We start from the raw sequence: 18,792 nt of genomic DNA on the forward strand, positions 1-18,792 counted from the left end.
TCTTTCTCTCTCTCTTTTTATGAGGTGGGGGTGGGGTGATTGATGTGTGTTACACCTAGGGAAGCTCCTGTGTGCTCCCCAATAATACAGCACACACCAGTCGAAGATCAAGGTTGCTCTGATGCCACCTAAGAGTCTGTGAATGAGCACTTTTACAAGGTAATAACACGGGGCCCCTGCACATGTTATTTAAGTCATGCCAGCTCTTAGAGAGTGGTGTGTGTGTGTGTGTGAGTGTGTGTGTGTGTTATCCTGCAAAATAAAGTGATGCAGATCCGTTTTTAACTAAACTCATGTTTCTCGTGTGTTATAATTACATTTCATATAACACTGATATTGAATGTGATGTTGAATGTCATGCAATCCAGTTACCCCCCTTCACCTCTCAACAAAGAACACACACACTCCACAACACAAGTAAAGCAAACACACACACACACACACACTGCAATCTGTCAAATATTTGCCCACGGCGCAGAAGTGTGGCACTACTATTTGCTTTGCCAAAGTTTCGGTTCTTCCAGTGGCGGGTCGCTCTGAAACACGGTTCAAGCGAACCGTGTCACCTTCGTGGCCCAAGTGTTTATTTATCTAAAAAAAAAAAGGGGTGGGGGGGCTCGGGGGAGGGGTTGTATAGGGAGGGCTTTGGGGCCACTTCCTAGGTCTATGCGGGGTCAAATCCTCTCATCGTGAATCGTGGATCCATAAATAAATGGGCTCGACAGCCACACCATACAGGACCAGTCGCTGATTGGTTCGGCGCGCTACGGCAATAAACACTCTGGGGGTATATATATGATGCAGCAAGGTGTGACACTTCCAAGAAACAGGGAAACCCCAAAGCATAACAAAGCAAGAAGAGCTGCTGTCTAACATTGGCTCCACTTGAGTCCATTTTCTGCGTTTTCTTGTGACAATTTGAAGATGAGGTCGCAGATCCAGCGAGTGCCTCAGATCGTTGAGCTGCTGAAGAAGAAGTCGGTGGGACTGCAGCACTTCAAACCCACATCCTCAGTGTGCGTCCTGGAGGAGAAGGATGTTGTGGAGCCTGCGCAGTGTCCTTACGCTGCCTCCACGACGCACAGCCTGGACGCGATCCCAGGACCCACCAATTGGCCTCTGGTCGGCAGCTTGTTTCAGCTGCTGCGCAAAGGAGGTCTGACAAGACAGCACGAAGCACTGGTAAAGTCAGATCAATAACTTCTTATTATCATTTTATTGAGAAGATAATGCATAAGATAATTTGTCCAATAAATGACAAATAAACTACAAAAAAAAAAAGTTCTGTGTAAGTCTAATATATGCCGTAATTTTCTTTTCTTTAGGTTGATTATCATAAGAAGTTTGGTAAGATTTTCCGGATGAAGCTGGGCTCTTTTGAGTCGGTGCACATTGGCGCACCTTGCTTACTGGAGGCGCTCTACAGAAAGGAGGGAAGTTACCCTCAGCGGCTGGAGATCAAACCCTGGAAAGCATACAGAGACCTGAGAGACGAGGCGTACGGACTGCTCATCCTGTGAGCACACACACACACGCGTGGACTGATATCTGTCACATCCAGCAAGTTTGAACCAGAAACTAATGTTTGTTTTTTGTTTTTTTTACCTTTGATTTACAGCGAGGGTGAAGACTGGCAGAGAGTGAGGAGCGCTTTTCAACACAAACTCATGAAACCCACGGAGGTGGTGAAGCTTGACAGGAAGATCAACGAGGTAATAACTTAAGTCCGTTTAGTTGCACTCAGTTGTGTGTCATTATTCTGAATAAACCGCTTTGACGCTTCATTCTCTGTCCCAACAGGTGTTGGTGGATTTCGTTGGCAGGGTTGGGAAAGTGAACGTGAATGGGAAGATTGAAGATTTGTACTTCGAACTGAACAAATGGTCGTTTGAGAGTAAGTGCAGCCTTTTTTGATTACGTATTCTTGAAAGCAACAACTAAAAATGTAGACGTCACTATTCAGCTAAGAAACGTTTGCTCTATGAACTATAAATGTAAATAAACCCCGAGTTATGTCATTGTTATTTAATATGTTAATATATTAACACACAGAAAAATAAAATTGCTTTAAAAAAATAATTGTCTAATTCTAATCAACTTATGGCCCTTGACCATGCATTTCTGCTTTATGACTCATTATTTGTTGTATACTATTGGAACTGTATGAACAAGAGAAAGCACTCAGGGATCACAAACATCCACCAAGGCCACTAAGTTTCACACAGTGTCAATACTCTTCCCTACCTCGAAAGGTTTTTTTCTCCAGAACCTCTATGACCAAAATCTAATTCTTTCCCTTGAGCAAAAAAAACCTACTTTCCCAGGAAGTTTCATCCAAATCCATCCATTACTTTTTGAGTTATGCTGATAAACAAACATTCAAACATTCAATTAACTTCTCATTCTGACCTGAGTGCACTCTTTCATGTTCTGTCTTTTGTTTTTGTTTTTTTTTTTTCAGCCATTTGTCTCGTCCTCTACGACAAGAGGTTTGGTCTTCTGCAAGAAGAAGTCAACAAGGAGGCCATGAACTTCATCACAGCTGTGAAGACTGTGAGTAGCTACCCTTGTTATTTCCCTTCTCACGTTAGTGTGTGCGGTAGCGGGGACTAGTTCATCAGGTTCAGTCCAAGCCAAGGTCAGCTGAGCTGCAGCTATAGTGATGCAGCAGTTCACCGTCTCACTGACGCTCCTGTTGTATCTGCTGGAAAATACTGGAGCAAACCACTATCATCCCAAGTCAGGAGATGATAAGTGGGGGCTCACAAAGGTCTCACAGGATTAGTTGCTGCAAAAATAACAACAACAGAGGACCTTGAAGAAGATCCAGTCAAAGGTTTTGATTGAGAGCAATGACGATTACGTCCTTTTCGATCTGTTAATCCGTCCCTTCTGTTTCTCTGTGTTTACTGTAGATGATGAGCACATTTGGCATGATGATGGTCACACCAGTGGAGCTGCACAAGAGCCTCAACACCAAAACATGGCAGGACCACACTGCAGCGTGGGACCGCATTTTCAGCACGGGTACGGAAACAGACTCAAGTTTATGCTTCACCACAGAATCACACCAATACAAATCCCACTCAAATATAATTTACCACCATTTCGGGGCATCGTTTAAACACCATTTTAATAAGGTTTATGGTCAGGGTCCCAGATTAAGCCAACAGATGACATTCTGTTTGGACAGATACCGAGCTGGTCGGAGCTCACTTCCAGTCACAAAGCAAAGAGGGAGGGCAGGAGTGAGATATGAACTGGGTGCTTCAGTTGTTTGTGTACTTGGCACCCTCTGTAAATGTCAGGCAGAGTTGTAGTAAACTGCATGACCTAAGTGAGAAATCGGCCAAATATTTGTAGTAGCAGGAGGTGGGGGGTGAAAGACATAAGGACAAAAAAGATGGCGCTGGTTGTTTACTCGACTGGAGCCACTTACAACCTCTCACCAACACACACTTTCCAAGGTCATTTTATTATGAGTAGTTTCAATTATTATTATTTAAATCACTGTGGTTCTCATTATTTGGTTTGTATAGGTAAATGCCTTGCTAACCAAAATCGGAGCAATATCAATATATTACTGTACCCCCAAGTTACTTTGAATTCTCATCTGTGAGAGCTTTAGTTGTGTCACTTCAGAGTACTTCTTGAGTCCCTGTAAATTTAACAAATGTGATCCAACATACCATCTAGCTACTATGCGACGTTATTTAAAGGAAATCAGTGCATTTATATTTTTTTTTACTGCTCTGTCGTCCTTCAGCCAAAGTCTGCATCGACCGGAGGTTGAAGAGGAACGCTGCGAGAGCTCCCGATGACTTAATCGGTGACATCCTACACCACAGCAGCCTTTCGAAGAAGGAGCTGTACGCAGCCATCACAGAGCTGCAGATCGGCGGGGTAGAGACGGTGAGTAACATCTTTACGACGCGGGAGAATAGCGCGATGTCCTTATGTGCTGATTCAATATTACAGCAAATAAATAAATAAATAACAAGAGTGCTTTATATTGAGACACAGCCTTGGTAGTTCTCCGATCTGTCTGAGTGCAGTTAGCATCTGGTCATTTTCGTACTGACTTCCTCTCAACCTGAGTTTTTTTTTTTTTTCAATGGAGTCGCCCCCTGGTGGCTAATAAGTATAGCATCTGTTCCTGATTGATTTAACATAGGAAACTGGAAGAGGCCATGCATTTTTTATGCAATCTATGGCCTTACTCATAAAAGTATCTGAAAAATAGATGCTGACATAGCTATAGCAGGCCGTCCTTACGCTGTGAATGCGAGTTATCCTTTTGAACGTTTTTACCTTTTGCACATTTTCCTTCACGTAGGGAAGAAAAAAAAAACCAACCCCTTACACAAATAGGTGCTGCCATTACAGTCCTAAAGAGGAAGAAAATAAATGTGTTGTGGATGTAACTGAGGAGCCTTTGAGGAACCCCAAGCATTCCTGAGCTTATTTCAGGACCCCACAGAGGAATGCACTTGAAGTTGCCTCACTATATGAGGTTTCCTCTCCGTGTCTTTCCTTCTCGCCCCCCCTCACTCACTCTCTCTCTCTCTCTCTCTGTTTATGTTTCTCAGACTGCCAACAGTATGCTCTGGGCTATTTTCAACCTGTCACGTAACCCTGGTGCTCAGAAGAGGCTGCTGGATGAGATTAGAGAGACGGTGCCTCCTGAACAGGATCCATGTGGAGAGCACATCAAGAGCATGCCCTACCTGAAAGCATGCCTCAAGGAGTCTATGAGGTACAGTATGACCATGTTAGATACACAGGAAGCTCCAAGCTGCTTATACAATTGCATTATGGAAGGGATAAAGTGGGGGATAAGATCAAGGCCACGGGGAGTACTCGCTTTTCAAAATCCATGTTTTTGATAATACAGTGACTTAAGTTATTACGATACACTACACACAATAATGAGCTTAGTAAGCTGCGGCAAATACTCACTTCACATGGGCTTTATGAAAGAGATACCTGCAGGGCCATTTAAAAGGTCGCATCAACTTTAAATGAATTCATTTATTCACAGTTAATATTGTCCTAAAGAGACATCATGTAAAACATCAGTAAAACACAGTACAACATCCTTTATAAAGTTCCGGGAATGTATGTAATGTAGGAGATTAAAGATCATAGCATGGAAAAGCCCATACTGTTACAACCCAGTGGTTTCAAATAAAACTCATGGCTGCATCGTGATTTCGCCCTGTACCATGGAGATTAAGAGGGGGGAAAGTTTAACACACATGACTGACTCAGAAACAAGCTTCATGAGATACAGCGGCATGACAAGAACGGCCAGTGTTCCCGGCTTAATCTACAGATTAATATATACTATGTGGTCACGTTCAAATCGCCGCATAACCTCCGCGGTCACGAGAAGAAGTTGTCAAACATGTTATTTAAGGCTTATTCCATAACTACATAAGGGAATGTTTATGACCTCTGTCTGAAGATTATAACTGCCCTCATCACAATGTGTGTGTGTGTGTGTGTGTAGCTGCTGTTAAACAGCTTAAACATGTATGTCATGCATAACTATAGCTCGACTCAGTCCATATTCCCATGCTCTATTTTCAAATTCTTACAGGTTATCACCATCAGTTCCATTCACCAGTCGGACCCTGGACAAAGACACTGTGTTGGGAGATTATGCCATTCCCAAAGGAGTAAGTGGCTTAGTTCTTACAGTTTCCATACACTAGACATGATCAGATTATTATTAATTTACATGTTACTGATGCCTGAAGGACGCCTGTTTTGTACAAAGCCTGTGTGGCGCCACTCTAGTGGTGCATGTGCAAACGGCACTCGAAAAACAAAGTCTTTATTCTAGTGAAGCCTTGTAATCTACTGTAGTATCTATTTAATTTCTCTCAAGCATAGAAACATGTGACTGAACTTGAATGACACATTGATTCATTTCTTATTTTCTCCATTTACAGACAGTTTTAATGATAAACAGCCACGCGCTGGGCTCCAACGAGGAGTACTTTGACGATGGCAAGCAGTTCAAACCCGAGCGATGGCTGCGAGAGAACAACAACATCAACCCCTTTGCCCATGTTCCCTTTGGCATCGGCAAGAGGATGTGCATCGGCCGGCGGCTGGCAGAGCTACAGCTGCAGCTAGCCATGTGCTGGGTAAGATTAGTCATCTCACTTTAATCTTAAATCATGAACTACTCTTTATTAGTGTGATAAACATGGATTTTCACAATTGATTCATTCGCGTTTGGCTCTCTTACAGTTGGTCAGAGACTATGAGATTGTGGCAACAGATAACGAGCCGCTCGACGTGATCCACTCGGGACTGTTGGTTCCCCAAAGAGAACTGCCGGTCGCCTTCATCAAGAGATGAAGAGGTGAGATTACAGATTGGATCTCCAATAAGAAAGCAGATTGATAACATGTGTAACATGTTGCCAGTTTGGTGCTTAACTAAGATGTATAACTCACTAGTACCGGCTGTGGCTTCAAGTTTCAACTTTATCAGAACTAAAATGTTCTCCAAAATGTGCACTTACATGAATTACTTTCTTCTTCTGCTGCTGCTGCTGCTGCTGCTCTCTCAGGCTCCATATTCAACTGTTCTGGATCCAGTGACAGAAAGATGATGCTTCCGTCGCCATGTGACTCCCTATATTGCTGCTCTGTAAATAGAACAAAAAGAGACATTTGACATTTTTACACATATAATCGTGCCTTGAATACCTCAAACTTATTTTAAGTATTACTTTTGACTGTTAATGACTGACCAAAGTACCAGTTGTTATGTACAAACTGAATGTTGTACGAAGGCAGCTGTCCTTAAATCTCTACCTAGATGTCAAATTGTTGTGCGTTTTCTTCTGTCTCATGTTTATTGTGTACATAAAGTGCATTTGTAATATTGTAATAATGTATATTGTACTTGTAGAAGTCTATTTTATTCACTCATATTAATAAATGCTTTAAAGACACAGTCACTGTTGCACTTTTTGTTTTACAGATTGAGAAATGGGAGTTAACAAAAGTTAACATCAATACAAGCTTAGTTTAACGTGTGGACAAACAAACAATAATTAAGCGGATTGTTTTAGAGTAAATCCTGTGCAGGAAAAGTGACGGCAGATCATTTGAGTGGTCACATGTGTAACATAAACTATTTTCTTTGTGGATGGGAACTCCAGGAACTCCACTTTCAGGGTGAACACACACCTTCACAGTCTTTTTGCAACAGAAATGCTTTCACTTAAAATGCCATCATTTACATGCTCATAATGACATTATGTCATTATGTTGATTTTTTGAAAGATTTTTAATAAAGTAAAGTAAGGTATAATGTTTTCAATATTCACCAGTTGGGATTCTTGGCAACTAAAATTTGCTAATCAAAATGGGAAATAATTCTTTGCAGGGCATTGTATTAAAACATGGACTTAATGTGTAAATTTACATACTGGGATTTTACACCTTGATTCTTGTGACTCTGACATTCTCTCACATGTGACATCAGGCGATGTCAACACGTGAAGGTGTAAAAAAGGCCTTGTCCATGAGGCTACGGTGGCCCGAGGAACTGATAAATGATATAGCAAAACATCTTCTGGATGAATAAATCAAGATAGTTTAAGAGGATTAAACACTTCATGGACACAAACAACTAAACCAGTCTTTGAAATGTTTGATAATCAGTTTAAATCAGTCAGTCATCATCTAACCGCTTTATCCTCCACCAGAGGGTCGCGGGGGGTGCTGTGCCAATCTCAGCTACATCCGGCGATAGGCGGGGTACACCCTGGACAGTTCGCCAGTCCATCGCAGGGCCACACACAACTAGAGACAAACATTCACTCTCACACTCACTCCTACTGTCAATTTAGAGTGTCCAATTTACCTAATCCCCACATTGCATGTTTTTGGACTGTGGGAGGAAGCCGGAGAACCCGGAGAGAACCCACGCACACACGGGGAGAACATGCAAACTCCATGCAGAAAGGCCCTTGTTCCAACCGGGGCTCGAACCCGGGTCTTCTCGCTGCAAGGCGAGAGTGCTAACCACTACCCCACCGTGTGGCCCAGTTTAAATCAAATCAATTTTATTTAAATAAAGTCGTAATATTATGAGAACAAAAATTGTAATATTATGACTTTATTCTCAAAAGATTACTTTTTTTTCTTTGTCGTTTGGCCCTAATACTCCTTCGTAGTTCTGAATTTGAACAATAAGAAGAAGTATTCAGGGAAAGTGAATGGTTGCCATTTACCAGTTTTGTAGCATTTAAGGCAATTAAGTAGTAATTAAGACAAGAAAAATATACAGTGATTGTATTCATTTTTTTTGGTGGGGGGTGGGGGGTGGATTAACCCTTTAAGTCCCCATGCTCTTGTGTGTAAGTTGAACAACACTCCCGCTCAGTGGTCAAAAGGTATTTTGCGCTTCCTTTTCTTTTTTTAATTCGACACATTTTTGTACTCATTTGTCGTTAGTGTGAACAAGTGATCATTTTTAAATCTATGTTTTTAAGACCACTTTTTAGTGTCGCCACGACTTTTATTAGTCTTCACATTTAATAACACAAGCTACAATCATTTCCTGTAGTAGAGGTACTCTCTAAACCCTTTGGTCCCCATAAGGACGTTAAGTCCCCGTATTGTGATGACACACACACACGCACGCACCCACACACGCGTGCGCGCGCGCTCAGATCTTCTCTTTTCGTCAGCAGTGACAGGAAACGTCGACTCTTTTTTTTTCTCCTCCTGTCGCGGTGCTGGATATTTTATTTGAGCAGCTGCTTATATTTTAAACACACTGCAGGGTTTGGCTGCTCTCTGTTGTTTTCTCCTATGAAGAGCTTTATTAGTTTTTGAATTAAAAAAAGTTATTGTTGCGCGGGATAAATATCTATATTTAGAAGTGGATATGACTTCTCGAGGTTTGGGTCTGACCGAGAGTCTAAGTCAAGACATAAGTCAAGAGGAGTTGGATTTTAACGACCTGTTTTTGTATAATACAGGGGAGTTTCCTGTTGGCTGTGACAAAGGTGAGAATGTGTTCATTAATTCGTCTTCTTGTGTAGATGAGTCGTATCATATCAGCATAATTAGTCACAATCATCCCTTAGTGTTAGTATTTGTCCTCGGCTGTAATTCAGTGGTTCTGTGAGCACTGAGCTGTCAGGTACTGATGTTACACTGAAATTCTCCTTTCACTGACCTCAAGTAGCTTAAATCATTAATTCCACTTTAGGTGCTATATTTTTAGAAACTAGGGGTAAATTGGCATGTGCAGCCTTTTCCAAGAGGAGTTAAAATCGGAAGTGACCGTGCTGTCAATTTGTTTTACAATATCCAATCATTTACTGACATCACAACTGGTTTGATAGGCAGACGTGATCCAATTTCGAAGTATCTTGGCACAAAATGTATGTGTTAAGTGTGTTGGGGTTGGCTCCAGCTCAACTTGTAACCCTCTAACGTTAGAGTTGATGGATGGGTGTGCCTGAAGGGGAAGTTTTCTTGAGGTGGTAATAGTTGTCCACAACTTCAACTTCTACTTTGTTTTTTGACAGATGATACAGGTGCCCTCTTCCAGGATAACAACCAGCCTCCACTGCTGGTGGTTGAACATCCCACAACATGTGTCTCCACCTCCATCCAACCTGTCCCCAGCCAGAACACCTCATCTCGCAGCCCACTCACTGAAGAGAACCTGTCAGGAGCTGTGTTCGAGTCTCTGGAGCTGGCAGTGAGATCCGGGAACATCGCCGCTCCCAGCCCCAGGATTGAGATTACTCCATCTGGTGACTCTCTCAGCTCGCAGACCCTGAACCCCAGTCCTGGCTCCACAGTCCTGGGAGCCTACAGGGAGTGCGTGAGCCCTGCCAGCAGTAACTCTTCCACAGGATGGCCAGCAGAGTCGTACTCTCCTGTGGCATCGCCCTGTGTTTCTCCCTCAATCGGAGGTGGCTGTAGCATGGGGTTGTCTGCCTTAGACCTCTGCCCGGGCCTCCAGAGCATCCACACTTCCTCTACCCACTCCTCTCCAAGAGCCTCGCCCCGTAACAGCGTCACAGATGAGACCCATCTCTTGCCACAGCACCAACGTGCTGCTGTGCCCCTTCCCCACCAGCGCTCCCGCTCTGCCTCGCCACATGGAAAGCGAGTTTATGACCAGGGCCACTCCTGTCTGGGGGGCACTCCTGTCAAGCAGCGCTCCCGTAGCCCAAGCCCCATCCCCTCGTCCCATGAGCAACAGGGGTCCCTCTACCTTCACCAATACCAGGCCCACGCTCAGCCCAAAATTCAGACCCCCTCCACGGGTCTGGAGGAGGACTGGAGCTCCTGTCCGTCCAGAGCAGTTCCCTCGGTAATGGTGCGAAGTGCACATGGCCAAGCTCAGACACAGGACTGTGTGTATGGAGATGTGTATGACTGGGCCATTGAGCAGGAGAGGATTTGCAGGCCTGGAGCCGAGGTCAAGTCTGACACCATCTACATTGTCCCACCTGTGTGGCCACCATCTCACCCGGTCCATCACAGCACATTCAGGTGTGTTCTCCTTCCTGTTTCTGAGATTACATCCTTCAGCTATAAGACGAAACATGGTCTAGTCTAGTGTTTTGACATTTTTGTGACGTACAGTTCCTCTCTCCCTCCCAGTGGTCTCTCCATGGCTCCACTCCCGTCTTTAGAGTGGCCACTGCCCAGCCAGTCCAGTCAGTATGAACTATTGATCCTGCAGCAGCCCAGATCTCACCACAGAGCTCACTATGAGACTGAGGGCAGCCGCGGCGCTGTGAAGACACCTAAAGGAGGGCATCCAGAAGTTCAGGTGGGTTTATTTCTTTTGCACCTTTTGTGGAATTGTTGTGGGATTGTTTGCAAGGATATATATTAACAGGAAATATGATATGACGAGTATGTACAGAACAGTTAGTGATATATATGTACACTATATGATATGTGTCTGTCAATACAAGGTAGGAAATAAGAAAATAAGTCTTTCATTTCACATTAACCTCAGTGAAAACAGTGACATGCTCATGTCACTTTCACATTAGTACTCCCACACGTACAAATTATTGAGGCGTGCAGGGCTTTCAATACTAAAGAAACGCACAAATGTGAAAGTTACATTGACAAACAATGGAAATACAGCCACAGTAAAGTCTGTTTTATATGATCCTGTTTATAAGCATCACTATTAGTTTCCCCTGGTACTTTTGCATGTTTGCTTTGCCATTGTGATTTGGGGAAATCTTTCCCAGGGGGAGAATCATTTGATCGTTTTTGTTGCCCTCACCAGCTCCGTGGATATCAAGGCTTGGTTCCGCTGAGGCTGCAGGTCTTCATAGGGACAGCGGACGAGCGTCTCCTGAAACCGCATGCCTTCTACCAGGTGCACCGCATCACTGGCAAAACCGTCACCACGCCCAGCATGGAGAGGGTGATCAGTGGCACCAAAGTGTTGGACATCCCCCTGGAGCCAACGAACCATATGAGAGTAATGTGAGTAAAACAGAGAAGATATACTGCAGGTTCATACAAGTAAAGTGCATTAATCCACAGACAGTGGCATCATTGAAGCGGGGTGCAGTACAGGCCCAAATGCAGCACAGGGCAGTTGGTAACAGCAGAGGAAATGGCAAAAAGTCAGGAGGTGAGAAATCAGCAGGTATGTGAAGGCTCTCGTGGACAGAGAGGCTGAGATGCACATCGTTTCTTTGAGGGGTAACAACAGCCAGGCAGGTGGGTAGGTACAGAGAGTTCAACCAAAGGGAAAGCTTACCAAATAGTGAGCAGGCAGTCGCTGAGGCAGAGATGTGGTCGGCAACAGTAGGCTGAGGTGATATCCAGGTTTCAGGCAGAGGCAGGCAGGGTGCAGGACTGCAGAGTCTTGCATGAGGGCTAAGAACAATCTGGCAAAGGAGAGAGTGTGGAGCCGGTGTATACATGTATAAGGAGGGCTGATTGCAGGAGACGAGCAGCAGCTGTGATCACAGGTGAGCAGTGTTGGCTTGATGAGGAGGCGTGTCTTGGCAGGCAGAGTGGGATGGGGTCAGGTGAGTGGAAACTGCATTGACAATCATGAGTAACGACTGATAACCAGTCAGCATCTCTGTGAGAAACAGATGTCTATGTCACCGACTCCTTCTTTCTGTATGCATTGTGGGCTGTAGTCTCTAGTTATAATGGCTATTTATGATAACACTGACATGGCTTATTTTCTACAGCCAACAAGTTGCTGTTCAAAACTGAAATGCACAACTTCCTGTGTTTTTCTTGCAAAGTCCTATCAAGCAGACACCAGGTTTTTACAATAGCTAATAGAAATCCTGTAACTAATTACTGGAACTCAACTGTTATTAAATAAACGAAAAGGTCACAAACCACTGATCCACAAACCACCTAATCATTTCTAACCGATGCAAATGACTCAGGGCGTGTGTTTCGTAGCAAACTTCGATGAATGTCACAGTGAAAGTATTTTCTCACTTCTGACTCATCGCATTGGCCTTCCATTACACTTCACAGGATCGATTGTGTAGGAATCCTCAAGCTGAGAAACGCAGACATTGAGCTGAGGAACGGCGAGACGGACATTGGGCGGAAAAACACGCGCGTGCGCTTGGTGTTCCGTGTCCATGTCCCTCAGTCTGGAGGACAGCTCGTGTCCCTTCAGGTTGCTTCTGATCCAATTGAATGCTGTAAGTAGTGTTTCTCGTATGTGCATCCATCGGCTCGACAAATTGACCAAATCTTTGGACACTTTTTTTGCTATCGTCACATTTTGGTCAACTATGATTTGGTATGTTTATGTTTCGTTTTCTCAGCCCAGCGCTCGGCTCAGGAGCTTCCTGCAGTCGAAAGACACGACCTGGACCGATGCTCAGTGCTCGGCGGTCAACAAATGGTCCTAATTGGTCAAAATTTTACACCTGACTCCAAGGTGATTTTCTCTGAGAAGACACAAGGTGAGGAGGAAACGCATGTGTTACCAGTAGAGCTGAAACGATTAATCGATTAATTGATTACTAAATTAATCGACAACTATTTTGATAATCGATAATCGGCTTGAAGTTTTTTTCATGATGAAAACAAGATTTCTGATTGTTTAAGCTTCTTAAATTTGACTATTTTCTTAATTTCTTCGCTCTGCATCACAAAGAAATCATGAAAAGTGAATCATTTTGGTTTGTGGACAAAAGAAGACATTTGAGAACATCATCATTTCCAGGTTTGAGGAACACCGATCAACATTTTTTTAAGGTTTTCTGATATTTTATGGACTAAGCGATTCATCGAGAAAATATTCGACAGATTAATCGATTAAGAAACTAATCGTTAGTTGCAGCTCTAGTTACTAGCGCTTGTAAGAACTTAAACTTTCAATATGGTTATGTGTTCTTGAGAGTCCATCTAAGGTGTGAAGGAACGATTTAACTTTATAATATCTTAAGAATATGCTCACTGTTTCATCTCATTATCTGTTTGGCAGTCTTTTGCCACCGCTCACTCCCTTCACCAAAGTCTGTGGAGAAAATCAGTGATTTTATATCACGGCGCATAGGAGGCAGGACGCTGGTGCAGCAGAGTGAGCACTGTTTCCAGTTAGAAAAAAAGCTGTCTAACACTGAGATCGAGTGGCAGACATATTAATATATTGTTGACTTAACAGGTAGTAACGATTCTGGATTCCAACGATTATTAAAATATTTGAATGCTTTGTACAACATCCAATATCCTGTTTGAATTTGTCATGTAGGCAACATCCTCTTTCGCCCCCACACTTTTAACCCTTGACAGAATGAACCATTAGTTCAATGTTTTTTTTTAATTATTGTTAGGTGGAAATTGTTACACTCTTTCTGCTCCTTCTGCCCACACAGAGTTGTTGGTTTGCAGGGTTTGAGAGTGCAGGATGCGTACAGTTGACTGCATGTAAAGCCTCCTTGTTGCTTGGTGTGGAGTTATATGCAACAGGATGTGGTTAGACAGACTGATAAAGATTCAGACCCAGAGAAGAGGCTTTGTATATTTTCTTTTTTGTTTTCAAAGTGTGGGTAGAGAACAGAAATGTCAGGTAAACCAAAGCTAGATTTCCACCGTCTATGCAACTCACCCACATGTTGTGGAAAATGGATTGATATCTCATGAAATAATGATCAATCTAAGGTTATGCATTTTTGCAGACGGGCAGCAAATCTGGGAGGTGGAGGCTGCTGTGGACAAAGACAAAACACAAGCTGTGAGTACTGACAAATAGGCAGTTGTATGTTTTACCAAAACAAAAAAGCAAGACACAGACTCTGCAGCTACTCCCAAAGTCAAATGATTTGAATATTTGAATACTGAGATTCTGGTCAGCATACGCCTGACATGTGACAGCAGCTTGATCATTGGGTTTGATTATCACTGCCTAGAACATGCTGTTCGCCGAGGTGCCGCCTTATCGAGACCGGACCATTTGCCACCCGGCCAAAGTCAACTTTTACGTCATCAATGGGAAGAAGAAACGCAGTCAGCCTCAGCACTTCATCTACACTCCTGTGATAGGTACATGTCTGTCGGGACGGTGGCTAAACTTATAACTTCATACAATTGTTGTATATCGGCTCCTGGTCTCTCTCGCTTTACCTCACCTCCCTCTTGTCCTTTCTTTCCCCCCTTTCTGTCCCCCATCTCTCCTCTATCCCCCATTTTTCCTTTCACCCCAACTGGTCGAGGCGGATGGCTGCACATCTTTGAGTCAGAGTGTTCTTCCTGTGAAAAGGGAGTTTTTTCTCTCCACTGATGCCTAGCGCTTGCTCATTGTGTGATCTGTTGGGTTTCTCTGCTCTCGATCATGTTGTCTATGCACAGTGCCTTGAGACAATGTATGTTGTGTATGGCGCTATGCAAATCTGAATTGAACTGAATTGACTTAGAAAGAAAAGGAGATTGCACCATGGGTAGTGTTGTGAGGAAATCACAACTCATGCATAAAACTTCTTACATCTCTGTCGAGTTTACACAAAAATAAATTGAATATAATCTGGCTTTTTATAATGTTCCTAAGGGGTTAAGGTTATACCCTTACTAGGTCTAATTTGCAGAACACAGGAAATTACACAACTTAAATCAGATTGGATCCAACTGCAGCAGAATTTCAAGAACATTTTATGGCTGAAGACATCTAAACTTGCATCTCCACTTTAATGTGATGTTCTTCATTCTTACAGTAGCTCTGTCTCAGCCTGCTTTTAGGAGGGAACTGCACCCGTGACACAGGTCTTTGCACTGGGTTGGCAACTTTCACGTAAGGTGGAAAATCTGTCGCTCTACTGTCGTTCAGCTAATGCGCTCTCCACCTACATGCAATACCCACATCTGATATTTAGACACTCTCTTAGACACTCGGATATTTAGATGGCAGTGTTTGAAGAATATATACATAAGGAGATTTTTCCAGGTTGAATAACGGTTAAATAAAAATATACATGTATATAAACGTGACAGATACGGATCTGTTTGAGATTGTTCAAAGCTTCGCCATCTCATTTGACTTCTGATGTGATATTTATACACACTAACACATTCAGGCAGTGTTAAAGTAACAGTAAAAGAACATTTATATTTAACTCTTTAGGTTATGTTAACAAACTGCAGCTTATCATCAGATTTGGTGTTACTTTAACACGGGCAAAGTGGATGATCACATCATCCATCCGTTACATTTTACAGTCACTTTTGGTGATTATTGTTCAGTTACAATGAAAAACGCTGGTTCTGCGTCAGTGGCTGAATGCACTGGAAGTCGCACCCATAATTCTTGCAAGGAATCTTGGACCATAGAAACAAGGGGCATAGACTTTCAAAAAACAGGGAACACAACAGAAATAAATAAAGCTGTGACGCTTGCAATGAACTGACAAAACAACCTAGCAGTGAGGGAATGATTAGATGAGCTTATTGGAAAATGAGACACAGGTTTGAGAAACCTGGGCATGGCCTGTAATCGTCATGGTGGCAGTGGAACCAGAACAGGAAGTAATGAGAGAGAATTATACAAAATAAAACGGGAAATAGAGGAAGTGCTTAATCCAAGTTGCAGTAACCCATGACATTTGTATCTTCCTATTAAAGTGAATGGACATCAGGAAGACGACACCCATTAAAATTGTAAAAATAATCTTTGTTTTATGTTTCACAGCCATCAAAGCAGAACCACCGGATGACTATCATTCAAACTCATATGGCAGTTCAGATAACTGGTCACTGTCATTGAAGTCGCTCTACCACCACCACCTGGAGCAAGACAGCAACCTTCAAGCCTTGAGTGTTTCTCCAACCCTGTACCATCTTGCCACTGTGGACCCCAGAGCCTGCGCTGTTACACTGGACTCACAGGACGACCCGTCAGCGTATTACCAGTCCGGTGCCAGCAGTCTGATCAGCAGTCCCATGCTGTACCACACACCAAACCAACATTACAGCAGCTGCGGTGCAGCTCTTCTGAGTGGCTTCCCAGTGGTATCCCACTCCGCCTCCTCTCCCGGTGCCAAAGCCCCTGTGGGCAAACTGACCGAAGGGTCTCAGGTTTGTGATTCATATGAGGCCTGTTTGATGTCAAGACAGCAGACAGCGCCGCCAGTGGGGAAGTCACCGCCTCCTAGATTCATCCAAAGTCAAGCTCCAGATAAGGCCGCATGCAGAGCAGAGCCAGGTGAAGGACACCACAAAGAGTGGGCTCCAGAGAGGGTTACAGTCAAAGAAGAGAACCTCAGCTATGCCTATCTGGAGGATGGTGAGTATGACTGTTACTGTACTAATGACAAGTGCTGTTAAATGAATACAGATTTATTTCTTTTCAGTAAAAAGTAACAGTCTGACTCTGAGCAGCATACCTCAAAAAGTTAAGGACAGATTTGGATGAAATATTCTGGGGATGTAGGTTATGGCCTGATGGAGAAACGATTAGGTGGTGATGACACTGTGGGAAACTGTGAGTGCTTTCTCCAATTTCAGTGTTGTTGTTCTACAGAGAGGAGCGTCTATAGCCTCGGTGCGCTGCTTAGACTATGTCCTTCTAAGCAATTAGAAAAAGTCCAAGCAAAAGAGTAGAAGCTCAAGGCTGACAGGCAGCACATGACTGAGCCTCTGGTCTGGTCATCCTTGTGCACAAAGCATCAAACTGGGAGCTAAAGGTTCGTCACTGTGACTTACACACAGTCGAGTCGAGCTGATTCCGGCATTGAATGAAATAGTCAGTGCAACCAGGAAGTGGGTGAAGCACTGGGCAGGGTGTAATGGTGCAGAGTGGTTTGACGTGTCATACTGAAACTGCAGTGAAAGTTGAAGAGCTTGCGACCTGCAAGCTCTTGACTGCATCTTGACTGCAGCTGCTTTTGCCAGTCAAGATGTGTATGAACGATTAAGGAGAAGCTGGTGAAGCTGCGAATTATTTTGAACTCTTCGTAACATTCAACTTCTTGCATCGCATCACTGAAGCTGTTCCCAACTACTAACCATTTTAGTGGCATAAAATTGCATGTATTTACTGTGTGTTAGCAGTCGTACTCAAAAACAACTGAACCGATTTCCAATCAATTCTGTGGACAGGTGGCTCTTGACCTGTGGTCGAACCCCTTACATTTTTTTAGATGACCTAAATAAGGGGAGGTTTATGTTTTGGTTTACACTTCTGTGATAGAAAACAGAAACAGGAAGTGTACTGCAGATAAATGCATGCGTGTATATATACACACACCTGTGGTTTACATGGAAGACGAGAGAAAGAAGCAATGTCTTTTCATTCTGTAGTAATAGTGACAGTAAATGAAACCAGCAACAATCTATTTCAGTGAGCATCAGAAGTGCAGTTTTTGTGTTAATATGTCTAATTGCAGTTCTTGGGATTATATATATTATTATGATATACAAAAAAATACACATGTGGTTGTAGACAGTGTAATTAAAAATTAAAACATGGATCCTAAGGATAAATTAGGTTGAAATTAAAGCAGTATTGACTGGTATTGTGTGTTCAAATAAAAGGGGTTGTAAATGTAAAATGAATGCAACTAGGACTGCAATTAATTGATTACTAAATTGGTCGCCAACTATTTTGATAATTAGTGTTTTTAAATAATTAACAAGTCATTGGAGAACGTCATCTTTTCAATGTTTGGGAAACACAGATCAACATTTTCTGATATATTATAGACCAAACTACTATTGATAAATCAATAATGAAAATATTCACTTGTTGCGGTCCTTAATGCAATTGTCCTTTAATCATCTGGTGTCCAAGGCTCTTAAACATAATTCTGCTTCACTTTGTATTTATATTGTCGTGAACATTAAAGTTACGTATGCCAACTGATTTATTCATGTTTTCCAGTGAATGACATCATAAGAAGGGACCTGAAAGGACACAGTGGAGAGTGAACCTGAAAGCCTGCAGCTGCCACGATGTCCATGCATCACATTCAACATTTAACAACTGGATATAATCTGTAGAATTATAAATATAACATCCTTGTTGTCTGAGAGGATGTTTGCAGGGTGACGGACCTTTGTCCAAACACTCAACCACCACATTTTTACACCAAAGAGCTGTTATTTCTCAGTTTTCTATATTTCAGCAAAGTTAGTAGACCATATATCACACCTTATAATGCATGTATGTGTTGTATGTTTGTATGTTTACAACTGCTCTGTGTAAGCATGTGTAAAATATTTTATAATAAATATGTTCATATGAAGCTGCGTCTGGGATGAGTTTAATTCTGCAAATCTCCCGATGCCCACA

The 18,792-nt window shown here is 42.8% G+C and overlaps 2 protein-coding genes across 3 annotated transcripts; both read left to right on the forward strand.

The window, feature by feature from the left end:
* The first annotated feature begins 799 nt into the window (after window positions 1–799).
* LOC122767772 (1,25-dihydroxyvitamin D(3) 24-hydroxylase, mitochondrial) lies at window positions 800–6,973 on the forward strand. The gene is made up of 12 exons (XM_044023240.1): window positions 800–1,182; window positions 1,326–1,516; window positions 1,619–1,712; window positions 1,801–1,894; window positions 2,462–2,553; window positions 2,916–3,027; window positions 3,767–3,912; window positions 4,590–4,756; window positions 5,603–5,681; window positions 5,958–6,155; window positions 6,262–6,376; window positions 6,587–6,973. Exons 1-11 carry the CDS (start codon window positions 925–927, stop codon window positions 6,370–6,372), a joined length of 1,542 nt encoding a protein of 513 aa, XP_043879175.1. The 5' UTR covers window positions 800–924; the 3' UTR covers window positions 6,373–6,376; window positions 6,587–6,973.
* A 1,773-nt stretch (window positions 6,974–8,746) lies between these two features.
* LOC122767575 (nuclear factor of activated T-cells, cytoplasmic 2-like) lies at window positions 8,747–18,745 on the forward strand. 2 transcript variants are annotated; one of them, XM_044022918.1, is made up of 10 exons: window positions 8,747–9,040; window positions 9,569–10,547; window positions 10,641–10,830; window positions 11,305–11,507; window positions 12,534–12,706; window positions 12,833–12,973; window positions 14,192–14,247; window positions 14,423–14,555; window positions 16,192–16,785; window positions 18,382–18,745. In XM_044022918.1, exons 1-10 carry the CDS (start codon window positions 8,920–8,922, stop codon window positions 18,426–18,428), a joined length of 2,637 nt encoding a protein of 878 aa, XP_043878853.1. In that variant the 5' UTR covers window positions 8,747–8,919; the 3' UTR covers window positions 18,429–18,745. The 2 variants fall into 2 exon arrangements, with proteins under 2 accessions (XP_043878853.1, XP_043878854.1); XM_044022919.1 differs by having other exon boundaries at window positions 10,659–10,830.
* The last annotated feature ends 47 nt before the right edge of the window (window positions 18,746–18,792 follow it).

The sequence above is a fragment of the Solea senegalensis genome, linkage group LG4 (assembly GCF_019176455.1).
Source record: "Solea senegalensis isolate Sse05_10M linkage group LG4, IFAPA_SoseM_1, whole genome shotgun sequence".
NCBI classification, from domain to species: Eukaryota; Metazoa; Chordata; class Actinopteri; order Pleuronectiformes; family Soleidae; genus Solea; species Solea senegalensis.

Coding starts and splice junctions, on each gene's coding strand:
- LOC122767772 (XM_044023240.1), top strand. CDS start 925: ATGAGGTCGCAGATCCAGCGAGTGCCTCAGATCGTTGAGCTGCTGAAG. Junction 4,757..5,602: donor TGCCTCAAGGAGTCTATGAG/GTACAGTATGAC, acceptor AAATTCTTACAG/GTTATCACCATCAGTTCCAT. Junction 5,682..5,957: donor ATTATGCCATTCCCAAAGGA/GTAAGTGGCTTA, acceptor CTCCATTTACAG/ACAGTTTTAATGATAAACAG.
- LOC122767575 (XM_044022918.1), top strand. CDS start 8,920: ATGACTTCTCGAGGTTTGGGTCTGACCGAGAGTCTAAGTCAAGACATA. Junction 9,041..9,568: donor TCCTGTTGGCTGTGACAAAG/GTGAGAATGTGT, acceptor GTTTTTTGACAG/ATGATACAGGTGCCCTCTTC. Junction 16,786..18,381: donor CTATGCCTATCTGGAGGATG/GTGAGTATGACT, acceptor CATGTTTTCCAG/TGAATGACATCATAAGAAGG.